This window comes from Hetaerina americana, unplaced genomic scaffold (genome assembly GCF_022747635.1).
Source record: "Hetaerina americana unplaced genomic scaffold, ioHetAmer1.1.p SCAF_20, whole genome shotgun sequence".
NCBI classification, from domain to species: domain Eukaryota; kingdom Metazoa; phylum Arthropoda; class Insecta; order Odonata; family Calopterygidae; genus Hetaerina; species Hetaerina americana.
Genome location: NW_027286764.1, coordinates 1,602,921 through 1,625,398, shown reverse-complemented (window position 1 = coordinate 1,625,398; position 22,478 = coordinate 1,602,921). Strand labels below are relative to the sequence as shown.

Here is a 22,478-nt window from a genome sequence, read left to right as displayed (position 1 = left end):
GCACCCCACCGCGCCAGGGCCACGACTATATTAATATTTCCAATGCTGGTTTGAGATAAATGAAAAATAAAAATGCATGCATTTATGTGTGTGTTTGGGTATATATATATATATAGATATAGATATATATATATATATATATATATATATATATATATATATATATATATATATATATACCCAAACACACACATATACATATATATATATATATATATATATATATATATATTCCCCACCTCTATTGTGTTCGTCCTTTATGTGTGTTCCTATCCCTTTTTCTTATATCTGTTTCCATATAACTGAGTATATATATATATATATTATATATATTATTTATATATATATTTATATGGAAACAGATATAAGAAAAAGGGATAGGAACACACATAAAGGACGAACACAATAGAGGTGGGGAAGGCGGAATCGAACGGATCACAAGAGTAAAAATATTTCCTTGACCGGGACTCGAACACTGGATCTTTCCACTCGCTGGGTGGATGCTCTTAACCACTTGAGCTATCGAGGAAACGTAATTTACCCTGAGATCCGTGGGTCTAATATGTCGCCAAGCGCCCCGATTCTTTTAGCCAAGAGATGGCGTCAGGGGACTGTTTCACCCACCAAAGGAGAAATACACACCACACAAGAGGAAAGGACAGTGGGTTAGAATTCATACAATATCATACAGGAAAGGAACAGTGCGTTTCGTGGCACGCATAGCCAGAAGAAAGAGATGAGCCACATTGGCCAAATACACATTCAAACACGAGATCCCGCCAAACGGCGAATAAATACTCATTTATATGGAAACAGATATAAGGAAAAGGGATAGGAACACAAACTATATTTGGTTGTGTTCCTATCCCAACCTTAGTACTGGGTACTGAACTACCATCACCTACATAGCGGTCCTTTGGGTTGATTACTGTGTTTATGTTTTTTTATGTTTCTAGGTATACACACATTTAAACACGAAAACCCGCCAAATGGCGCGCACATTCATTTAAATGGGTATATGAGGAAAAGTGATAGGAACTCATGGAGAAATGACGAGTACAGGAATGATGGGGAAGGCGGAATCGAGCATATCACGAGCGTAAAAAAGTTTCCTCGATGGGGACGTGATCCGTGGGTGTCGAGGGGCGGCGGTTTAGGAAATGGGATGTAGAGGCATTAATTGGAATGACATGCAAAAATGTCGATTGGAAAAGGACAAGGAGACCATGGATCACAGAGGCGATGATTAGAAAGATAGATTAGAGAAATAGATGGAAGAATGTAAATACAGAGTTAGGTAGGAGGAGGTACTTAGAGATAAATAATAAATTTAGACGGGTAACAAAGAGAGCAAAATAAGCGTGGTGGAAGACGCATTGCGAGGATGTGGAAATTTTTGCAGAGGGAGTACGAAAAAGCAATTAATAAAGACATTAACAAATATAATCATTAATATGCATTTATGTATATCTTTGAAGGACTGCAATGGGAAATAAAAGTTTGGTTCACAGCAGTGTACACCCATCTGAACATGAGTCATATAATGCGAATGCGACCAATAAACATCACTCCTCATAGCCAACTTAAAAAGACGCGGCGTAGTTTAATCGAGTTACAAGATTGATTGATTGCTGTTATGTTTCACATGAGCTGAAATACTTGCGCAATCAGAGTTCAGACTCCGTTTATGAATGTGATGTTATCGCAAGTGGTGCCCGCGAAATATTTCCTTCGACTTAAATTAATTCACCAAATGCCAGCGTTTCTTCCGCCTGGAAGCAAGAGCCCGTGGAAGTGAGTGCCCGGTCCCATTCCTTATCTCCCCACTCGCCTATTGTCTTGGCCTATCCGCCCTTTTGTCAAGCCACTCTCGAGCGGATTTATTGTTTTGGCATATTTAAATGAAGTGGTTGAGTGCGTTTAGCACGCGTAATGGCTGCAGTTCGTTTTTAAATGGAGGCAATTATTTTATACTTTGCTAGTTAATTGCTAATAAAAAGAGACGTTTCAGGCGTTTCGCTTGGTGATGATGTAGTAACATTGAAACCGGTCACATTAAACTTTATTTTTGTGGAAAATTGCTATTTTTAATTAATTAATAAATAGTGAATTGCTGGTTATGGAGAATTGAATTAGCGTAAAATATGCGACGTAGTTACAATGAATGTGACTTTTTAAAATGCGCTATATTCAGTTATTTTTCCATTTAGTTGTTCGGATTTTTTCCTAAAGGGAACTCAATTGAAGGAAGGTGAACTCAACTTTGCTGGAATGCATTTATTCTGATGAGAAAACTTTTGAGCTGCTTGTGTTTCCTTATTCGCAAAGGTTGAAAGCCTTTAAATGGCAACCGAGATGCCTTTCACAAATATTATTCGTTACCATTTACAAATGGGTATTCATGCACATCCCTGCATTTATTCAAAATTGCTATTTTCTCATTATTTTTTCCTATTAAAATTAATGCCCCTATTGTACTTATTATTCTTGCATTCCTTAAGCTGTCTAGGCTGTAAGCGCAAAAATTCCGTCCTCCTCCAATCTTATATTGCCTCTAAATTAAATTAGCCCAGTTAAAACTCCTCAAGAGTCCTTCAAGGGATCTACTCGTAATCCGTGCTCAAATCGAGGTAGTTTGGTGCGCGTGTGTTGAATTGAATCCGTGGAGAGGGCAGTTTGGAGATTGGTTGTTTCAATCTGACAATAGTGGACCCCTGGGCTCCAGTTGAATGGCGGCTTGAGAGTCGGCGACCCTCCTTCCTTCACCGTGCAGTATCCTCAACATAGGCGTTATTTACTTTCGGTTTTATTTATCTGATTTTCTAAAATTATCTCACCAAAATATTTATCAGATGATTTTTGGAAGTTGGACTGCGGAAGCATTTGTCGATGGTTATACTCGGTGCTAGTTCAGCCGTCACCTGTTGACAACTTTGTGGCGTGATTGGAGCAAGATGTTAGTGAATTTAAGTTTTGGCTGATTGACTTAATACACGTACGTACATTTTATTTATAACATTGGATCACGCAGTGGCGGTGCCGCTGGCGTGGCAAGCCCTCCAATCTGGGATCTGTTTCAAGGAAACACTATCGTGTCCGTAATAACTGAACCTTGCGCTAGCCTCTCGAACCCCGCCGAAGTATTTTTTCTGCTCTGATGCCTCAAGGGCGTTGCGCGACTCCCATTTCGCGATTCAATCGATCGGGTGGGTGGATCGCATCCACCTGCGCAGCGGGAATATGAAAATAATTCAAAGTCCAGCAGCTCAAAACTTCATTTCCAACCATTCGCGTGGGTTCAAAGGTGTGCCTTGCTACCTTTGGTCCCGGGCCTGACGAGTGCCTGCTTGCCGGCACATTCCAGCTCTTATTCAGCGCTTTCTGCGTATGATAATGCATTGACGTCAGATATTGAATTTTCCTTTTTTCTCCAAATCGTTTAATTGTTTCATGACTATACTTACGTTTGTGCAAGTGAGCCGCTCCCTTTATACATTAAGTCGCTCCTTCATTAAGAAAGTAGATTATTTTAAGACATTTTTTTGTGGTATTTGCCGGGAAATATCCTGGGAGTGTATTGGCGCGGTGTGCCGAATACTCTTTGGCTTCCCCTTCTCAGCCCACGTGCCCGTCTTCCAAGCATGAGCACATCTAGCTAATGCGTGAATGAATGTTTGTCGATTCGGAAGATTTTGCCCCGCGCGACTGAACCACGAAATTATAGAATAAATATTTAGTTTGTGTAATTATTACGTTTACGCGTTTATAAAAGTCATTCGTGTTTGGAGACTTAACAGTTGACCTTGCTGTACGTTCGAGGTGCAAAAGAAATGAAATCATTTTAAGGATACACTTCCATTATGGCGGGAATTGCTTGGCGAGCTTGCCTTGCTGTGAATTAGTAAAATACCGAGCCATGGCAATTGATAATGGCCTCCCTAATATTTTAGGAGTGTCCTCTGCTTTCAGATTGTGAAATAATTTTAAATTGAATCCAGCCGAAGTGTGCCGCGGTATTATCTGTGTAGTCTGAAGATTTTCGTCGCAAATACTTAAATTCCGTTTCATTTGAATGACCCGTTTCTTTTAGTCAATTCTTTTTTCACTTCTTTTCTCCTGAACAACATCACTCTCAATCTGTCACTACCTCGGAATGACCCGTTTGTTGAACTGGCGCTCGACACTGCCGTTGGGAGAGCACCAAGATGCTATCGGACTGACGGACGATTCGCCGCTTTTGTGCTCGACTCCTCGCCTGCACCAGATTTGTCCTCGGCTGTGCAGCGGCGAGGACGCCGCTCCGCCCCAGAATCTCTCTTCGCAATCGCACCGCACGATTGAATTCACTCACAAAACTATTCACTCTGAAGAGCAATGAAGGCATTCTATTATTTTAAGGCCGATGAATATACGAGTCACTCGTATGTCTCTACGCGCAGCGTGTTGGGATATCAGTTGTCGAACTTCGGTGGCTACTCATGCGTGCAATGTCTGCGCCAAAAGCAGCAGGACTCAGTCGATTAAAAAACTGTACAGCTAGAACTGATAAATTCACTAGAAAATTTTCGAATGAGCCCCCTTGTTTGTCTACACACCGCTGCCAGCGGGTTTTCTACGCCTCGTACGCCTTCTCGAAGGCGATGCCCGGAATGCTACTAATCTCCCTCGTCACGGCCCGTTGTAACGCTCCAACTGGCCAAGGTGACGTCCTTTCGGAACGGATTTGAGGCGGGGGAAGAGGAATAAGTCTCGTGGGGCTTTGTCTACAAAGTTTGGATCCTCACTCACGTGGTCAAGAATCCTTTGCACGCCGAGTTTTCTTTTGTTCGTCCGAGAGCATTCGCGGCAACAACTTCGCAGACATCTTTCCCTTGCCCATGTTTTTGGTCACAAGTCGATGCACATCACTTTTAGGGATGCCAAGTTCACCAAAAACCATGCGAACGCTTAATCTGCAATCCTTGTCAAAAAGCGTTCACTCTTGATAGTTTTCGTCACTCTTTTCAGATCGAAGAGCACCCTTAGTAAATTTGAACTTCAAATTCGTTTTCATTTTTCACGGTCTCGCGTATCATAAAAACAGTCGAATTCAATTGATGCCCCGAAAAGCTACGAAATCATTTCACATATCCAAAATGCTCCAATATACTCTAATATGAGGAGCTATTTGCAATAATGAAGTAATTACTGCTCAGGTTTTTAGATGAAATCGTCAAGTTTTTGCTAAGGGAGTTTTGCCAAGAGACAAACATTTCCAATGAAAATTAAAATTGTCATGAATAACGGAGAAAATGAAAGACTCCCCGTATAATAGGTTAGCTCATTGCCGCATGGTGCACTGTTCTATGATGAACCCATGGTTCCAATATGACAAAACAATTCTAATGAAATCCACAAGTAATCCCTTTTCATGAATCCGACTCGGAATAATTTCTCGCGGTGAGTGACATCTCCGTTTCATCGTGTAACATAACCTGAAATACCGCAGTCTCGTATTTGTGGTGTTGCCAAATTGTGCCAATTCCTTCGGGAGTGGTGCGCCAGATGGGAGGGTGTCGTGTCCGCGGGCGTCTCGGTCTCTTCACCAACGCCCCCGCCTGCTGGTGAATCTCACCCGGAGCGCCGATAAACATAGAATAATTGTAAATAAAAGCATGAATGCACTCGGGGAAACAAATGCTTGACCAAATCCATCTTGATAGAGACTGGGAAACATCTGCGAGCCCCCGACGATATCTTAAGTTTAATAAGTTAGTGAGACTGTGAAAATGAGTTTGTCGATTGTGAGTGCGCAGGTTCCAGAGGCTCGCATTCATCCAAAGCAGATTCAGAAGTACTGTCGTCCGAACACCTTCGTGTCGAAGAGATTCAAATACAAACTCGGGAATTCGCAGTCGATGCACTCAATACCATCGGGGAATTCCTCCAATCCCATGATTCTAGCAAGAGAGGAAATCTATCGGAAGCGCTGACGGTCGGACGATTGGACGTCAAGGAAATTACCGAAGCTATTTAGAGCCAGGTTTTCAGATAGGAAGCGCTAATGGTCGGATACTAGAGGCTGCTAACTAAACTATTCAACCTCAACCGCATGCAACGATACAATATATTGATAAAATAAAATTTGGATCTACAAATCGAAAGTTAAACTTAATATCACCCACGGTTATGAAAGATTCTGGCTAAAAGCCGTGAGATTGTGGACTTCTTTAAAGGGAAAGTATAATGGATAATTTTTGGCTCGGTAAAATGAAATGGAGGCACGGATAGATCATGGCATCCATCAGTAGTGATGATTATCCGAGAGCGCAATTTATCAGAAGCCAGATTATTCGAAAGATGGGAATCGAGGGCTAAAAAGAGTGCTCGGATTGAAAGGAAAGGATGCTGCGATCCGCGGAGGCGGTGCACCAAGTGGAGGGGAAGTGGAGGACTGCACCGCGGAGCAAGGAAGAGGCGAGGGTTGAAGGGCGGGTGTGGAAGGGGAAGGTGCGGCCGCCCGCACCCGACGGAATGCCATCGAAGGGAGCCGTTTCCACGCATCCCCGCTCCATTCGAAATCCCCCAAATCCTCGGAATCCACCGCGCATGCGCACTTTTCCCGACATAATGAAACCCTCCACGTTTCATTTGGATGCAATTGCCTTATACCTAGTGTAACATTTCGATTGGCCTTTGTCGCTTATGCTCCGGGGGGCGGAGGAAAGGAAACATTTGAGGGCGATTATGCGCAATATATCATGGACGCGCCATGGCAGTGCTCGACATCGACACAAGTACCCCGCGATTCAACAAAAAGGTGTGTGGCAGCGGGTGCAAGCACCGGGTGGGAAGGGTGAGTGGTAAGGGAGGATATGGGAGAGGAAGGGGAAAGGGAAAAATATCTATTGAAAATATATCAAATAACGTGCAAATTTGTATGCATGCTGGAGGAAGAATTAATACGAAACAAGTGTTTTATTCACCTAAAATGTGCATCAGTTATTTGTTATGATAAAAAAGGGAGTAAAAATGAACCACCACCAGTTTATTTGTTAGACCACCATAAAAAGAGAGGTCATGCAGAATTGAAAAGTGAGAGAAGGGGGCATTCTATGTACTATCTGGTGGACATGCTACTCGTCGTCTCCGCCCCTATAGTCACACGAGGGGAATGCAGTACACCGCAGCAGACAGGCAGCTGGAGTCCTCCCCACCCCCCACAGAGAGAGAGACACGAGGGATGGAAGGAGAAGTCTGAAAATTAACAAATTAGGGCAAACAATCCAGTAATGGGGGCTACATACTTCAAATGACAGTCCCATGCGGTCATGCGGGAACGGTTTTTCGACAGCAAAACACACGAGGTTAGTGAAGATGCTAGTTTGGTGCGGCGATGGCGGGTACATACTCCCCGTCCCGAAGCCTCACATTCGGCGCAGCCCCTGGAAGGGCGACTGACTCTACGTTAACTCCTCGACGGAAACGTTGATTTCGCGATATGGCTCTCATGTGTACGCAAAGGGGCGAGTCTTTCTTTCCCTAGCGTAACGTTTGTTTTTTTAATAGAGAAGTTCGTAATTATTTAACGACAACGCTAAACGGACAAACAGAAAATGTGTAGATAAGCTATATTATATAATTCAAGAAGTTCTCTCGGGTTTCCCACCGGGTCAGGTTGCAGTACACCGACGTTTCGAAGGCCTGACTCTACCATCGTCTTCAGGGTGAAGTGAACTTCACCCCAAAGAACACTTCACCCTGAAGACGATGGCAGAGTCAGCCTTCGAAATGTCGGTGCACTGCAACCTGACCCGGTGGGAAACCCGAGAGAACTTCTTGAATACCATACGCCGGGAAAACCTGAGATCCTATATTATATAACATTTTCATTTCAGTTCTAGCCCCCTGGGGTTCCGAGGCGCACTCTTCGGGGCGAAGTGCAGTTGAGGAGTGGAGTGCATTGCTGATGACGAACAAAGTGCATTCGAGCCACCCGTTTCATTCGAGAGGAGTGTTTTATTATTATGGTATCTAAGAAACTCATCGTAGTAAACCGAATGTGAAGGCGCATCGCTGAATGTTTGAGGACGATCAAGGCATTCGTTATTCCCTCGGCGGAGTTCCGATCCCGCACGAGTGGGTAATTGTAGGGAAGGAGTTTCCGATTTTAGAGCAAGGACTATCTCTGCGTAAGCGATGCAGCACACGCTCCGAGCGGCTACCGCATGCGATATCTTTGGCCTTAAAGATCCGTATTAACGGAATAAGACGCCTCTTCCCTCGCGAGGAGGTCGTCCGAGTTGAGCACTGAGGTTGTCGGTGGCAGTGGGTGGGGATTGGGGGACGGGGGAGGGAGGGAGGGAATTGGGCGAAGCGGTCGGAGGTGCAATTGGTTTCTTCTTAAGAATGCCCGTGCTCATCTATACTTCAAGGGAGGAGGGGGAGGGTTGCCACGCCACTAAATTGTTACATCCCGCTCTCTTCGCCCCCGAGGACCCCAACGGAGCGGAATATCTTCGATCCCCTTCATTCCTCTTTCATACTTTCTCGGTTTGGACTCCACCCTCCTTGGAGGCAGGAGCCGCGATCCCAATATCCATCGCCCCTTCCTTCGACCTCTACGGCGCTCGCCACCCACGGTCAACTCTACTTGCGGAGGCCTCCACCCCCTCCCGCACTTCCGACGCGCTCCCCTCCCGAAGGAGGAGACCAGGGACGGGCGATGGCACCAAGACCGATCACTTTGAAATGGCGGACACCGGCATCTGCATGTGACATACGTGCATACTATTCCAGCCATTCCCTTTCAAAGGGAGGCAGCGCGAGGGAAGGACAGCGTTGGGCTGTCTGAGGAAGCATTCCCCTCCCTTCATGCCTTCCTCCGTGCGGAAGTACTTGCCCCTTTCGGCCACCAGGAAGAGGGCGTGCGAAGCATGCGTGCTCTTCCTCGGCTTCTGTGAGCTCCCGAGACCACATTCTACGACCATTTCTCCGTCTTCTCCTTTTCCAGCGTCGGGCGCATTCTGTCACGCGTTCTGTAACTGACGCACGCAGTCATGCCATCCCACTCATTGCCAGCACTCTCTCTCTCTCTGTCTCTCTGTATATACGAGGGTCATCCGGAAAGTAGTACCCGTTCGTGCCGCATGAAGTGCTGACGACGCGAGTAGCCGCTGGACGAGGTCAGATAGCTTCAGTGGCTTGTCTGCCTTCTCTGAGCCAAGTTGCGTGACGCTAGCATTGCCTGTGTTGTTTCTGTGATTGTTTACAATGTTTAAAAAAATTGAGAACGCCGCCAGTTGTGAAGTGAGGGCAGTGATTAAATTCCTCAATGCAAGAAACGTTCGTCCATGTGATATTCATCGCCAATTAAAGGAGGTGTATGGAGACAATGTAATGGACGAGTCGTCTGTTCGGCGGTGGTGTCGCAACTTCAACATGGGGAGGGGGAAAACACACGACGATGAGCGTTCGGGGAGACCGTCTGTCATTACAGACCAACTGGTGAGCTCAGTTGACGAATTCGTGAGGAACGATCGGCGCGTCACAATTGATGACATCTGTGAGCATTTTCCCAATGTTTCTCGAACAATTGTTCATGAAATTGTTAAACACCATCTGCATTATGCAAAAATTTGTGCAAGATGGGTCCCTCGCGTATCTCAATGAGCTGGCGGCGAAGGACTATGCAGCAGGAATACAGAAACTTGTCACACGTTATGACAAATGCCTTAATTTGCTTGGAGATTATGTTGAGAAGTAGTTTAAAGTATCCTCTTTCAAATAAAATTTTTTATGTTTGTTAATATTTACTATTGTGTCTTTATTTCACGAACGGGTACTACTTTCCGGGTGACCCTCGTGTATATATATATATATATACATACAGAGAGACAGATATATATATATATGGTCATCCGGAAAGTAGTACCCGTTCGTGCCGCATGAAGTGCTGACGACGCGAGTAGCCGCTGGACGAGGTCAGATAGCTTCAGTGGCTTGTCTGCCTTCTCTGAGCCAAGTTGCGTGACGCTAGCATTGCCTGTGTTGTTTCTGTGATTGTTTACAATGTTTAAAAAAATTGAGAACGCCGCCAGTTGTGAAGTGAGGGCAGTGATTAAATTCCTCAATGCAAGAAACGTTCGCCCATGTGATATTCATCGCCAATTAAAGGAGGTGTATGGAGACAATGTAATGGACGAGTCGTCTGTTCGGCGGTGGTGTCGCAACTTCAACATGGGGAGGGGGAAAACACACGACGATGAGCGTTCGGGGAGACCGTCTGTCATTACAGACCAACTGGTGAGCTCAGTTGACGAATTCGTGAGGAACGATCGGCGCGTCACAATTGATGACATCTGTGAGCATTTTCCCAATGTTTCTCGAACAATTGTTCATGAAATTGTTAAACACCATCTGCATTATGCAAAAATTTGTGCAAGATGGGTCCCTCGCGTATCTCAATGAGCTGGCGGCGAAGGACTATGCAGCAGGAATACAGAAACTTGTCACACGTTATGACAAATGCCTTAATTTGCTTGGAGATTATGTTGAGAAGTAGTTTAAAGTATCCTCTTTCAAATAAAATTTTTTATGTTTGTTAATATTTACTATTGTGTCTTTATTTCACGAACGGGTACTACTTTCCGGGTGACCCTCGTGTATATATATATATATATATATACATACAGAGAGACAGATATATATATATATATATATATATATATATATATATATATATATATATATATATATATATATATATATATATATATATATATATATATACACACACACGAGGGTCATCCGGAAAGTAGTACCCGTTCGTGCCGCATGAAGTGCTGACGACGCGAGTAGCCGCTGGACGAGGTCAGATAGCTTCAGTGGCTTGTCTGCCTTCTCTGAGCCAAGTTGCGTGACGCTAGCATTGCCTGTGTTGTTTCTGTGATTGTTTACAATGTTTAAAAAAATTGAGAACGCCGCCAGTTGTGAAGTGAGGGCAGTGATTAAATTCCTCAATGCAAGAAACGTTCGCCCATGTGATATTCATCGCCAATTAAAGGAGGTGTATGGAGAAAATGTAATGGACGAGTCGTCTGTTCGGCGGTGGTGTCGCAACTTCAACATGGGGAGGGGGAACACACACGACGATGAGCGTTCGGAGAGACCGTCTGTCATTACAGACCAACTGGTGAGCTCAGTTGACGAATTCGTGAGGAACGATCGGCGCGTCACAATTGATGACATCTGTGAGCATTTTCCCAATGTTTTTCGAACAATTGTTCATGAAATTGTTAAACACCATCTGCATTATGCAAAAATTTGTGCAAGATGGGTCCCTCGCGTATCTCAATGAGCTGGCGGCGAAGGACTATGCAGCAGGAATACAGAAACTTGTCACACGTTATGACAAATGCCTTAATTTGCTTGGAGATTATGTTGAGAAGTAGTTTAAAGTATCCTCTTTCAAATAAAATTTTTTATGTTTGTTAATATTTACTTTTGTGTCTTTATTTCACGAACGGGTACTACTTTCCGGATGACCCTCGTATATATATATACATACATACATATATACACATTCAAACACGAAATCCCGCCAAACGGCGAACAAATACTCATTTATATAGAAACAGATATAAGGTAAAGGGATAGGAACACACACAAAGGACGAACACAAGAGAGGTAGGGAAGCCGAATCCAGCAGATCACGAATGTAAAAATATTTCCTAGATCGGGATTTATATATTAGCAAGTGGAAAGATTATAAAATCTTTCCACTTGCCGGGCGGAGGCTCTTAACCGCTTGAGATATCCAGGAAACGTAATTTACACTGAGATCTGCGATGCTTTATGCAACCAAGTGCCCAGATTCTTTGGCCAAGAGATGGCATTAGGGAGCCGTTTCACCCACCAAAGGAGAAATAGACAAGACACACAAGAGGAAAGGATACTAGTAAAGGAATCATACAACATCATAAAGGATGAGAACAGTGCGTTTCGTGGCACGCATAGCCAGAAGAAGAGACGAGCCACATTGGCCTGATACACATTCAAACACGAAATCCCGCCAAACGGCGAACAAATACTCACACAAATGTTCGTCCTTTGTGTGTGTTCCTATCCCTTTACCTTATATCTGTTTCTATATAAATGAGTATACATATATATAAATGATATATAATGATGAGTATATATATGAGTATATATATATATATATATATATATATATATATATATATATATATATATATATATATATATATGTATGTATGTGTGTGTATAAATATACATATATATATAAATATTTACATACATATAAATCTACATATGTATACATTTAGTTCCTATTCCGAAAAAGGTGAAGGGGCGAGGAATCCATAGTACTTTCTGTAAAATGCTGCGAGGAGAGGGATCGATGAGTGCCAGCCATCTCTCCTCCACCTCTGAAGGGCGTGAACCTTTTTGGCGCCTCTACGATCAAAATGTTTCTTCCCATTTTAAAAATATCCCCTCCGCGGGAACCTTCACATATTCCACTCCGATTGCAATCAAAATGCATTTTTCATCCTGGAGATCTTTTGTCAATTAATATTCCTGAGGCCGTTTTCATCAGCCAACATGGAACGCCAAATCCATTATTACTAACTTTAAAATATTTCAACTTCATTATATTAATAATGAGGTTTTCATCGCGTGTAATTAATTCGACCTGTGTGCATGCGGCGAAATCAATTCACCACTCGCGCTTTCAATAACAAATACAAGTACGACGTGGAAAAATTAGCGTGATATTTGGATAAATAACTTACTGGAAGATTTATCGTAAAGGTATTGAATGTGGATCCTTACTCGATGGCGCAATCTACGGCTCAAGAACTGTGAATCACTCTGAATTTACTGGTTAACTGGCCAATTAAGAAATTTTCATAATAATATTTCAGTGATCTTTTATAATCCATATAATAATAATAAACAAATATAGATATTTTACAGTGTACAAATTCTACGGCTCCAGAGGGACTCGAACCCGGATCCTGTCGATTACCTGCTGATTGATTTCACCCATTAAGCTCCAGAAGCGTCCTATTATAATGTGAATTTACAAGAGTGTGTTGGGATTTTGAAGAACCAATAAGTAAATACCACTCGCGCCACATTCCGCAAATCTTTGGATTTAAATACGAATGTTCATCTACGTAATACCGCGCAAGCCGTCGCAAGGAATTGCGGCAGAGGGTGGTAGATCACCAGCCATTCTACATATATTTCCTCTCATTCCTTCACGCACACCGGGATCCACCCAAAAACCGCGTAGAAAGGGGGCGATCGAACACCAATCTTGCAACATGCCTACATAACGAGTATTACATGGCTAGCAGCTATTCCTATGCCCACACAAAGAGGACAAGAAAATATGTTAAAATACGGCACATGCAATTCAGACGCTAATTACCGGTTAGTTGTCAGTTTGTTTAGCTAATCATGGCCGACTTACACTTTTTCGGTGTGGGAACTCGCTCTGTCCTGACGATGTCTTCCGGCCTGATTCCTACCGCATAAATACTGCAAATTAATCCACAAAAACGTTCTCCAACGGTTTCCTAAACCTTTAACTTTCTACTAGAATGTTACTTTTCCCCATGGGTTTATTTTATTTCAATCCCCATTTCACTGTCTCGGCAGCTGGTGTTTCGGAGCTCCTCATCTGAGTCGTAATCCCTTTCTGTGCCGATTGCGTCTGCAACCGCTGCGTCGCATCCACTCGACCACGATCTGCGCCCTCAACGGTTGCGCCGTTTGGAGAAGCGCAGTACTGGAGCCACGAAAAAGTGTCTCAAGGGTTTCCCCAAGGTCGCCGGCCTCGGCGGCAGGCAAGGTTGCCGGCCTCGGTGGCGGCGGGGTAAAGTCCTCGCCTACCAACCCAGAGGTCGTGGGTTCGATTCCCACCTAGGTGGATTTCCCTCCATCTAGGGCTTGGTTGTATGTGATTGTCGTCAAATGTGTGTAATGTAGGGTAAGGTGGAAGAAGGGACTATTAGTCTCAACCTCGCCCAATTAAGTCGATAAATAAAAATAAATAAAGGTCAGACTTGTCCGATGGGGTCCCGGGTGCTGGGGGCGGGAACGGGTTGAGGCAAGGAAAGGCGAATAAAATGAATGCTGCCGGAAGCTGTAGAAGTAGAGTGTGCGGATGGATGAGATGAGCGTGTGAGGAATCAATGGAGAGTGTTCGAGCGGAGGCCTTACCACTGCGATCACGTGGCTGGTGCGTACTCCGAGGAGCCGTTGGTGTTTCATTTCGCATGCATGCGTGGGTGTCCATGAGGGGTGGGGGAAATGACCTCCCTTCATCCGGGCGTGCAAATGACCACCTCTGACCTAGTTTCCCCTTCTCTTTGCAGCCGTGAGTTCCTCGAGGCCGGGCATCGACGCCTCGCGGTGCATTCAAGTGGAGGAGGCTGACGGCCCTGCCGAGGTGGCGGCCGCCGCGGCGCAGGACAGGGGCGGCGGAGGAGCCATGGGCGACGGTGGCCCTCGGGAGCCCACGCAATTCCCGCCCCCGACGGAAGGTGAGTGTGAGGGCTCGCCCCCCCCCCCCCCGGCGATGGCAACGGGGGACTGGTCGCCACGCCCGCCCCTTTATGCGCCCACCTCCCCTCTTCTCAGCGTCCACCTTTCGCACTCTCTCCGCCCAAATGTCTGCAAATCGATTGGTTGATGAGAACTATCTTTTTAAGATGCCTTATGGCCTTTCCCTTACGACGGAATGGTGGTAACTTCTCCTGTGTTTCTGAAAATTCCCCCAATCATGATTATCAGCAAATAATACATTACTCCATAAATGTTGAATTACGACACATTTTTCCCGCAGTCCTTACTGGTAATATAATATGTTTTGAGTAATCAATTAAAACAATAAAGTTTTCACCGTGAATTTCCGATTTTCTTTAAGCTAAAATACAAATTTGTTTGAGATGCATGTCAACTGTGTTTTGATATAATTGTTTTGGGAGAATTTCAGTGTCTTCTATGCAATGTGCATTTTAATTCCCAAGAAGGTTGTTGCCACTCTTTCTATTATTTTGCCAAGTAAAAAGGGGGAAAATATGACCCATGGATCACGGATATATAGTCGGATACCAATCATCCTTTTCATGCAAATGCAAAGCGAGTTTCAGAATAGAGAAATTTAACAGTGTATGATTCGCCTCGCCCGGTGTCCAATTCACCTCGCCTCCTTTCGATTTCCTGTTCGACTCCCGGTAGCTTTAGAGAATCCGGGTCGAATCCCGATCAAGGAAAATTATTTTTTTACGCAGAAAATGGTTGAGTTCTGATGGTCATCAGCGGAAAACTCCGTAAAAATAATTACCATGACATCGCCTGCAGTTCTTTGAAATTGACGACGCTAGTTGTCGAGCCTTTAATTATGCCTTCTTTGCACTTAATTTGTAATGAATAATATGGATGTCAAATGTTAAATGTTAATTTTTAATTAAATAGTAATAATTTTTGCATAAAGTTTTACCTATAATCACCCACAGGCGCATTAACAAAATGCTTTGTTTTGTTGGCGAAGGCGAATATAATTCTTGTAGTTAAATATCATGAGTATGAAAATAACGCGCCCTAACATCTAACAGTGTAACTACTTCATACTGGCAACTTGTATAAATTTGCATTCACCGCCGATGGCTCGCACGTCGTCTTTCCATCGATCATATGAAACGTTAAAAATACAAATTTATTTCCATTCCGATGCCCCAATATTTCCAACACGTTTGACAGTCGGGCAGATTGTATAATATGAAGAAGTTATGATTTTAGGCATCTTCCCAAATACTTCAAAAGAATTAGGTCCTATAGCTCTCATCTCGAAGTTTTAAATATTAATTCTTGGTTTCTAGGCTAAACATGCAATGCAATGCAATATCACAGATTTACACTGCCTAACTTAATGAAGGGCAGGCCTACACTTTGGAAAACTCGATCTGTAATTCTTGGTGAATTTAATTTAAAATGAGGATCATTCTTTGGGTTTGAGTTTTGATGCGGATCTCATGTTCGCCACTTTATCCATCATCCTAGAACGTGGATTTCAAGTTTTAATGAAGGATGGATTCATTTCTTCGTTTAATGCATAATTGCACAATTGGGTAACAAATTGGTCGCTGTCGAAAATATGAGTGGGGGTGCGTCCACTGTGGTCAGCCGTCGCCCCTCCCACCCCCGCCGCAGATCTGCCCTTGAGGGACGCCTCTCACTCCTCGGCGGCCGGAGGAGTGGACATGATGGCTCAACTCAGCGGGCAATGATCCAAAGCAGGATGCACACTCCTGTTGGGACCGCATCAACAAACCCGGCGAGACGACAAAACGTTTCGACCAACATTGCGAGAACCATTCGTTAACTTGCCAAACATCGGAGCACGTTGGTAAATTCCAGAAAGTGTCGTCCCACGTTGGAGAGAGACGTCTAGAGTTTAAACGGGAAACAGTTTGCGTGAGCGAAGTCCAGCGTCCCACGAGTCCGACATCCCAGCCCATAAATAATCTTCCTCCGACGATTTCCCAGGCGCTTAATTCGTTCCGCGGGAATGTTGCGTTCCCTCCACGGATTAATCTCCTTTCATACCGACCAGTAATCCAAAGCTATCCACTTCATGTTCTCTGGCATAATGTCATTACCATAAAGTCCTCTTTTATATTTCTTTCATTTCTATTGAATCTTCGCTAATTAATTAATATTTTTTTAATATTTTCTATACGCTCCCGAAACAGCTGGTGCCACTCTGCCTTGAGAATGTCATCAGTTTCTCTACCGATTTTTCCAAGTTTCACGCAAATTTCGATGATGTAGGGCTGTTCGAATGGCCGGTTAATGACGACGCGTAACGAGGTCACGTGTAAAGGCTTCGCAAACGGACGATTCGAACTCCGCAAAGGCTGGGAGCCAACTGCCCCCGGCCTTTCCTGCGGCTCCCATCCCTCGAACCCAGCCAGGGAAACCGCCGCCCGTCCGGCCCTCTATTCGGGAAAATTTTTCATATGCACTACTATATATTATTAATACCCTCTCCTGTCCCCCTCTGTGCAGGGCGAGCGTGCCCTCTGACCCCACCTTCCCCCTGCCCCTCCCTGGTGGCGAGAAAGCCGTCCACTGCTTTGCTTAAATAAGAGTCAAAAGGGGATCTCCTGATGATTATGGTATCTCGCCTTTTTCCAGACGCATTCCGATATCGGGAGTTTTAAGTGCTTATTTTTTCATTCTTAATATTTTCATGTTTATAATTCACCGCGTATATTTGATGTTAAGTATAATCTCAGACTCCCTATGTTTTGTTCCCACCGCAGCGCAGGAGTTCCCCTCCCCTCCCCTTCCCGTGGGGTGTTGGGGATTTGCACCGTCCCCTCGGCTCTTGTCTCCTGAGCACCGAATTCATTCGGCGAAATATTTCTCGCATAAAAGCACACCACTAGTGGTTGCATCTGGGGTTACTCCAAAGGGGAGCGCCTGGCGCTTTCTTGGGCCATGTCTCTCGCCATTTTTACCCTTCACTTGACCTTTGATGCTTCGAGACAGTCTATACTCCACGCGGTGCTAAGGGTTAACTATTTTACAGATATAAGGTGAATTATTCTTTTACTTTCTATTGCTTTCTTTTCTATAAGAGTTTGGCGTGTAAAAAGACTTTATTTAAAAATATTTTCTTTGACTTTCTACTGACTTTGAACTTTGACCAAGGAACGCATGGCTCAGCTTCGTAAAAAAGAGCTACTCTTAATAAGTAAAAAGTAGATGACCCCTTGAAAGTTTAACGATATTTCTTATGCTGCACCTTCAGTCGCCTTTCAGCAAATTACCGTCGTGACCTCTTTGGTCAATTGAATGCCCAAAGTTGCCGCGCGTCGGGCTCTAACGCACCCGCCTCTTCTTCCAGAAACACTTCAGACGAGCACCCTAGGGTCCGGGCCCGGAGCCTCGGGCATGCAAGGTTCTGCCAGTGCGTCGGGCCGGGGCCCCGGGCCCTCAGGCGCGGCCCCCGGCAAGGACGCTCAGTGGCCCGTGGTGGAGGTGAGAGAGCTGGGGCGTCCGCACAGGGCCCGCATCCCGCCGTACCGCTTCTGGAATGCCGAGTTCCGCAACAAGCAACCCGCCTTCATCCGCATGAACTTCACGCTCCCCTACGGCGCCCACTTCGCCGTCTACGGCCGGAGGAACGTGGCGCCGTCCGTCACGCAGTACGACTTCGTGGAGTTCATCAGGGGCGGCCGGGTGGAGCGGCTTAGGCGGGCGGCCCTGGCCTTCGGAGGGGAGGAGCTGGACCGGGGCCGGCGCTCGGCCACCGGGCCCCAGTCCGCCGCCACCGTGAACGTCACCATGCTGCAGTACCTGGACACGGGGCGTTGGTTCCTCAGCGTGTACAACGACGACCTGCGCTCTGCCGACGTGTCGATGGTGGTGTCGGAGGCGGAGGGCGTGTCGACGGCGTGCCAGAACGACTGCTCCGGCCGGGGGTCGTGCTACCTGGGCAAGTGCGACTGCATCGACGGATACACCGGCAGCGACTGCTCGAAAAGTGAGTGCTCACTTCGCCCTCTGCAATGCGACCCATTCCCCACGAAGCATTCTGCTCATTTAACATAGATCGCAACGGAATATTAGAGTTAATTTTGTCTGTCATATGCCTAGAAGAAGTCCCTGTAATCAGTAATTCCATGGAGGTAGGCACCCCCCCCACCCTCCTTTCCCCCCGCCCGTGTTTAATCATAGATGTTTTCAGATGGCCTTCATGTTCGCTGACTCCACCGATAATGTTGCGATTGCCCATCTACTTATTTAACTCTATGGTTCCCAAGGTCAATGGTCATTTGATGTTGATATTAGAACTGTTGCTTCATGGTTATTTAAAAGTTGGAAATTTTCACAAAATAAATTAACACGACCAGTTTCAATGTAACCTGACGATGATGTAGTTACATTGAAACCGGTCGTATTAATTTTATTTCCATTATCCGCCTTAATTTTAGTCCACCATGTCACGCCTGAGAAGTTGCTTTTTATTTGTTGCTTTCATGTGTAATCTTCAATAATTCACCCTAAATTCACTGTTTAAATGTATAGTAATAATTTGTGGTATTCATTTCTTTTGCAAATTAATGCTCAATTAACTTCATTGGATTTGAATCTCAAGCATTAACTGACACTAAACATGGATGAGATTATTCACAATTTTGTATTATTTATTTATGTAAACGTTCACGGTCACAGCATTGAGCGATTTTATTGCAATAGTTGGGATGATATTCTCAATCTCCGTGGTGGTTCACCCATCGACCCAACCAGCAGTGGTCGAATTTCAAAAGTGTGTAAGTGCCTCTCGTTTACGTTTCTGGAATGCCCCTGGTTGATTGGTTGGTTGGTGGGGATGGATTTGAAGCACGTCTATCTGTCCTCTCTTCCGCAGGCGTGTGCCCCGTGCTGTGCAGCAACCACGGTCAGTACGGCGGGGGGCTTTGCCACTGCGAGGAGGGCTGGAAGGGCTCGGAGTGCGACGTCCCCGAGCGGGACTGCGAGGCCCCCGACTGCGGAGGGCGGGGGCGCTGCATCGACGGCCGCTGCCGATGTGCCCCCGGCTGGAAGGGCAGCGCCTGCGAAGTCGGTGAGTGGCGGCATCCTATTTTAACTTCCTCCGCTCGGTGTTGTCCGAGCGGCGTGCCTGAGTAACTGCCTGAAGACCCTAGGCAGAACATCTACGCCAGGGATCTAGGTTACCCCGAACTGACCACGCTGCGTTTACCCCTAAAGCTAGGTGTCTACCTACCCAATCCCACGCATGTGGGCAAAGGGCGGATTCGCTTAGCGAAAGACGTGTGGCAGGATTGTGCTAACGCGCCCCCGGCGGATACTCATCCGACGCTGCGGGAGTAATCCTGCAAATATGAGTTCTATGGGAGAGAAGGGGTCCAAGCGGTTCGGCCTCGTAGGGGTTGGGTTTCGCTCCATAGGTAGGTTCATGGGATTCCTGTAATCTTTTTAGTGAGAGCACGAGTCCTTGAAAGGGGGGGGGGCACTCCTTGGGGAGAGCGCCTGACCCCCGCACAAGCCGACGGCCGACGCCTGAGGTGCCGGATTTCCACCCCCATGAATGCCGTAACGGCCATGCGAGGGAGGATATCTAGTATCCGAGTCGAGCCAGCCATAAGTCTTGTGTGCCTGCTCACTCGGCCGTCAGTGAAAATAGTGCATAGTTCGGCTGTACGAACTTCCGAGCACCCCAACTGGGGAGTGTGGTTCAGTTCACACTTTGACTCTGACGATATACCGGGGACTCGTTCACCCTCTGTTCGTTTTCCGTAAGCCATTGTCGCCGGTTCGTCAGGGAAATAGCGGAATAAGGACCGTCGCATTAAATGAAAAGTTTACGTTACGAGTAAGGTAACCAATCGCAGCTTTTTAACACCACGCCCCCCCCCTTCTTTGTGGGTGTTTTCCTGCGTGTATTTTCCCCTGGGTCTTCATGACTGAACTCTTTTGGTTTTCCCGCAAAATGACATTTTGTGCATATATCTTTTATTATGTACATGCTCTTTACCATTATTTTCTTTTTCAGTTATATCACTTAATAGTTCCTTTTGTTAATGCTATGTACTCGACAAAGGGTTAAATAGAAGAAGGGACCATATGGTCTCAATTTTGCCTGGATAAAAACGTTTATGTATCTAATTCGGCCTTACCACTAAAAACAAATAATTTTGTATGCAGACGTATTATAAATACAGGAGTTCCACTGGCTAGGAATCCCGCAAAATGGTGGACGAGACGCCCCTCGTCCCATCCCTCCCTTTCTTCTCTATTTGGGGTGGGAGGGCGCTTCCTTGACCGCGAGTGGGTCTCCTATTCATTCGTCGGATCTCGGTCGGGGCGTGCGTCGGGCGGTGGCGCGTCGGCAGGGGCATCTCGGCCGCCCCTGTCCCGGGTCGACCCACAGGGCGAGCCGTGGAAGTGTCGCCTTCCCCACGAGCATTCGGGTACTTGGAAATGGGTTTCTGTGCCACCGTGTTTGATTTCCCATTTACGGCGACAGGTGTCGCCCCCGTTTGTTTTGGCAAAACCTTTGTATGGAATGGAATTATTGCCATGCAGGAAAATTGCTTAATGGATGACATTTGCTTCATGGGCGATAGAATACGCAGACGAAGAGCATGATCGTGATTTATTGCAAAACTCAAACGTTTGAAAACAATGATAATAATGATGGAGAACGGTCGTTAGTTTGCTCATTTCATTGACTCGTGCTCGGTGACCCCACGCTCGGCCGTCCCAAGGAGTATTTGCAAAGGAAGGTGCTTTGAGAGTGGGGTTTCTTTCTGCAAGAGGCTTCAGTTTTGGATGCATTACTTTATTAAATCAGGGTGGTCAGATATGGTCCACACTTAATCTTTGATGCAAATATTAACGTAAATATACGTATTAGAGAGCGGTGTTCTCTTGGGAAGAGTGAAGTTGTTTGCAACCAACTCATCGCTTTATGCGCGCTAAGTGGACTTAATTGGTTGGTGAGTGCTTGAATCCCCGCGCAGTCGGAGGCGTCACTCCGCACGCCCCCCAAACCACGCAATATTGGAGTGAATATAAGGTCAGTCACCAGCGTGGTGATGATACATAAACACAAAATAAGGAGGCACTCACCGTTTTGGCTTTTGAATATGTCGGTGGGGCGAGCAACTTATCTCAAGGGAAGGAAGGAAGGATGCGGGTGATGGAAAGATAGATAGAAGAAAGATTATTTGGGCGAAATTGAAACCAAATGGTCCCTTCTTCCATTTAACCCATCGTTATACACATATTATATTAGCCATAAAATTAATAATTACATGCATGCACATAGATACCAATAGACAGACAAAAATTCATTATCCAAAAAAATATATATACGGACATATATACTTACATTTACATATATAAATTAAGAATACACCTACTCATACACGCATAATCAAATGAAATGGCAGTGAAGAAAGAGAGTAATAAAATAGGGAAAGTCTAAGCAAACATTGAGGTTTGTGGGAAAAGCTAGGGAGAGCGTTGCATTGCTCATTTAGTAAATACCCACGCAGGAAAACACCCACGAAGAGAAGGGGGATGTTAAAAACCAGCGAAAACCCTATGAATTAGAAGAAATATACATATAAATTTTAACAATCAATTTTACATAGTAAACATATTATTCAGTTACCGAATTTCAAATGGAGTAATTAATTATATTGACAACACATGAGTAGTAATGAGAAACATAACTTTAACAAAAAATAATGGTGCAAAATCCTACTGCCTGAGATGACAAAAGAAAAAGTAGAAACGGTGATCTGTATAGCAGCTGAGTGGAATGAGGTAAGGTATACTGGTTATGTATCTGAGGAAGATGAAATAGTTAAGTGCCCTATTAAATGTTATTGTGAGTGGAGAGTTTTTTATGCCATCCAGGAGAG

General features: G+C 45.1%; 1 protein-coding gene across 1 annotated transcript in view; it reads left to right on the top strand.

The window, feature by feature from the left end:
* LOC139688561 (teneurin-a-like) overlaps positions 1 to 22,478 on the top strand; it is a 697,857-nt gene that overhangs the window by 513,267 nt on the left and 162,112 nt on the right. Inside the window, exons 5-7 of the mRNA XM_071586114.1 lie at positions 14,388 to 14,555; positions 17,927 to 18,565; positions 19,454 to 19,648. Coding sequence (XP_071442215.1) covers positions 14,388 to 14,555; positions 17,927 to 18,565; positions 19,454 to 19,648 — 1,002 coding nt within the window. The remainder of the gene's footprint in view (positions 1 to 14,387; positions 14,556 to 17,926; positions 18,566 to 19,453; positions 19,649 to 22,478) is intronic.